Consider the following 4,073-nt stretch of genomic DNA (forward strand, 5'->3'; position numbering starts at 1 on the left):
TCATCAGCTGCGGAAGCTATTGAAGGCGAATGCCAAAGCACATAATCCTTAAACATATCATGTGATGTGAATAAACTACTTCATTTGCAAAATCTTTGGTGAGTGCCAGAACCTCTTCATATTCTACCATGAGTAAAAAAAAAAATAAAAAAAAAAAATCCAAAGCCCCTTTCTTAAAACCTGAGGTTGATTTAGAACTGTAATATTCCAAAAGCTTATGCTTATGAGTACTATTTTATGTATGATCCACAGGTTTGATCTATGATGGAAACTCAAACTGGTAACAACATCACTGAATTCCTTCTAATTGGCTTTCCAACCCGTCTGGAGCTGCAGCTTGTTCTCTTTGCAGTTTTTTTAATAATATATCTTTTAACTGTCATTGAAAATGTGGTCATCATCATAACAATTAAATGTAATGTAAAACTCCATAAGCCCATGTATTACCTCCTGTCCAGCCTGTCCTTCTTAGAAATCTGGTATGTCACAGTTACTGTTCCGAATCTTCTCAACACCTTCTTGACTCAGAATAATAAAATCTCCTTCTTTGCTTGCATGATTCAGTTGTACATCTTTATATCACTGGCCTGCACGGAATGTGTTCTTTTAGCAACTATGGCATTTGATAGATACATTGCTATATGCTTTCCACTACTATATCCAGTCATCATGAACAACACCTTCTGTTTGCAGTTGACCATAGGTACCTGGCTATTGGGTTTCTCTGTTGCTTTGGTTAAAGCTATTTTTATTTTTAGGTTGCGTTTTTGTGGCCCAAATGTCATCAACCACTTTTTCTGTGATATTTCCCCGGTGCTAAACCTAGCTTGCACCGACATGACCTTCACAGAGTTGGTTGACTTTATTCTTGCTATGATTGTTATAATGATCCCTCTTGTAATGATAATAATAACATACATTTGCATTCTCTGGACAGTTGTCAAAATGCCCAACAACCTGGGACGTCAAAAAGCCTTTTCTACCTGTGTGTCTCATTTAACTGTCGTCATTATATTTTATACAACAACATTGTTCATATATGCAAGACCCAAAAAGGCTGGCCCCTATAATAGAAATAAACTGGTGACCATTTTGTATTCTATTATAACTCCATTTCTGAACCCAATCATTTATTGTCTGAGAAATAAAGAAGTGAAGCAGTCAATAAAGAGGTCATTGGTAACTCTGCATGGCATGGTCTTAGGGACATTGATGTCTTCTGCAGCCAGATGAAACTTGTCTTTGTAATTGGGAACACTGCTTTATTAGCATACAGTAGAATAGTTATTGTATTATTGTATGTATAGTTATTATATGCTTATGTTTTACATGGTTCCGGTTACATAGATGATGCTTGCAAGACTTTCTGAATTCTCTTTAGGTTACAAACCCACTTGGCGGACCAGGTGAAGTATATGCTCCAGCCAGCCGCCCGCAGCCCCGGCCGCCCGATCGCACGCCCCCCCCCCCCCCCGCAGCACCGTTCGCTCGCCCCCCCGCAGCACCGTTCGCTCGCACGCCCCCCTGCAGGTGGGCGATCGGTGCTGCCGGGGGGCGATCGAGCGGCTGGGGCTGCGGGGGGGCGAGCGAACGGTGCTGCGGGGGGGGGGGGGGCGTGCGATCGGTGCTGCGGGGGGGGGGGGGGCGTGCGATCAGTGCTGCGGGGGGGGGGGGGGGGGGGCGATCGGGCGGCCGGGGCTGCCGGGGGGCGTGCGGGCGGCTGGCTGGAGCATATACTTCACCTGGTCCCCGCTCCGGCTTGCTGAAGACATCGGGAACCGCCGGAGCCGGGATCAGGTGAAGTATCAGCTCCGGCGGCCGGGGGGTTAATGGGATGGGCTGCAAACAAACTCGCAGCAGGGATGTACATCCCTGCTGCGTGTTTGTCTGCCATTAAAAGTATAGGGCCGGGATCTGCATCGAGTCTCGCTGCAAAAACGCAGCATGGAGACTCGCTGCAGACCCGCCAAGTGTGTTTGTAACCTTAAACTATAATTCACGGTGAATAAAAAATCATGTTCAATGTTTCATTTCAAGAAACATTTAGGTCTTTGATTTTATCTTTCTCTTCTTTTATTTCTCCTTCTTTTCTTTCCCATCTAGTGTATATTATAATTTCAAAATATAATGTGCCCCATTGAAGTAAGGCTGGGTTCACACTACGTTTTTATCATCCATTTTTATTTAAAAAATGGATGAAAAAATGTATGGAAAATTTTTGATTCGTTTTTCTATTGACTTTAACTATAAAAACAAAAAACAAAAACCGTTTTTGTGTACGTTAAAAAACTGAAGTCTCTGATACATTTATTTTAATAATAGAAGTCAATGGAAAAACGGATCAAAATGGATGGACACAAATGCATCTGTTTTTCCATCCGTTTATTCCCAAAAACAGAAGGGGGATAAAAAAAAAAAAAAACGGATTGCAAAAATGCTGTGTGAACGCAGCCCATGAGGTATAATATAATTTTGAAGTTACGGTCACCATTTTTACTCAAAAATATGGCTGTATTTTGCCCTGATTTTACATTGTGAAAACATAGCCTCAAGCATCACACAACCTGTAGGCTCCTGCCAGTGTTACCACTACAAACAGGTAAAAACAGCAGTATTCTACAGGCACTAAGATACATTTATTCTTCTTTGGAGGCATTCAATAACTTTTCTATACTTTAGAATTATAATCATGGTGCAGCATTAAGATTTGAGCATGATATATAGTGTTATTAGTATACACAACGGCATACATTATTTGTGCACAAGAAGCTTTATTATTTGCATATAGTATATTATGTTTACTTGGATAGTGTAGTATTATTATAGTATGTTATTATTGCTATTATTATTTGCTGTTGGTGTGGTATAGTAATATCATGTAAAATATTGTGGTAAATGAATATTTGGTTATGATTAGAAATGAGCGATCCGGGTTCGGGTTCGAGTCCATCCGAACCCGAACGTTCGGCATTTGATTAGCTGGGGCTGCTGAACTTGAATAAAGCTCTAAGGTTGTCTGGAAAGCATGGATACAGCCAATGACTATATCCATCTATTTCCACATAGCCTTAGGGCTTTATCCAAGTTCAGCAGTCACCGCTAATCAAATGCCCAATGTTCGGGTTCGGATGGACTCGAGCATGCTCGGGGTTTGCTCATCTCTAGTTATGATATGATTTAAGTGCAGTCAATTTATTTGGGTAGATTTATTGTGGTAGCATTAACCATTTAATGACCAGAGATATGGCTTTTTATAGTATTCAGAGCACTTATTCTAGTCCGCTGTTTTTACAGTAAGACTAGATTACGGCTGTGTGGCTCTCATGTGCAGGGATCACAGGATCTCAGCTTCTGCTGTATCTACCAGGATCCAAAAAATGTCATTCCTGGTAGAAAACCCCTTACAATGCGGCAGATTGTTATCATGACGTGTAAAACATCTGTTGGCACCTGTTCTACCCATCTACTTCCTGGCATCATAATCACTCTGCAGATGAGTTATCTGGCTGTGGCTAGAGAATCTGTGGGTACACTAGTATAGTGTAATATAGTGATGATCTACTAGTTGCTGTCAAAGTCCCCTTGTGGTAAAAAGTTACAAAAACACAATAAAAAAAAAATACCCCCATTATATATTTTTTTATTTATATATATACATATAGGGGGAGATTTATCAAACATTGTGTAAAGTGAAACTGGCTCAGTTGCCCCCAGCAACCAATCAGATTTCATCTTTTATTTTCCAAAGAGTCTGTGAGGAATGAAAGGTGGAATCTGATTGGTTGCTAGGGGCAACTGAGCCAGTTTCACTTTACACCATGTTTGAAAGTGGCCATACTGGATCAAGGGCAAATTTTTCTTATACGAAGGTGGTCATGTAGCACATTTACGATGACCAGAATTATCTCACAGATTGATTGCCAAAATCAGATTTACAATATCTCTTGTGTTTCCAAAGTTTGCACCACAGACAGTTGCAACAACAACCGGGAACTTTCTCTGTGATGCACAGATGTGTTCAGCGTGCTGTCTATGGTGCTGAACACAGAGCTGAATCTGAACACAAAGCAAAT

General features: G+C 41.0%; 1 protein-coding gene across 1 annotated transcript; it reads left to right on the top strand.

Moving 5' to 3' along the window:
* The first annotated feature begins 264 nt into the window (after nt 1-264).
* On the top strand, nt 265-1,233 carry LOC138786438 (olfactory receptor 6B1-like). Its single transcript, XM_069963426.1, has one exon. The coding sequence runs from the start codon at nt 265-267 to the stop codon at nt 1,231-1,233; it is 969 nt and encodes a 322-aa protein (XP_069819527.1).
* Nucleotides 1,234-4,073: the final 2,840 nt, after the last annotated feature.

The sequence above is a fragment of the Dendropsophus ebraccatus genome, chromosome 3, assembly GCF_027789765.1.
Source record: "Dendropsophus ebraccatus isolate aDenEbr1 chromosome 3, aDenEbr1.pat, whole genome shotgun sequence".
NCBI lineage: Eukaryota > Metazoa > Chordata > Amphibia > Anura > Hylidae > Dendropsophus > Dendropsophus ebraccatus.

Coding starts and splice junctions, on each gene's coding strand:
- LOC138786438 (XM_069963426.1), top strand. CDS start 265: ATGGAAACTCAAACTGGTAACAACATCACTGAATTCCTTCTAATTGGC.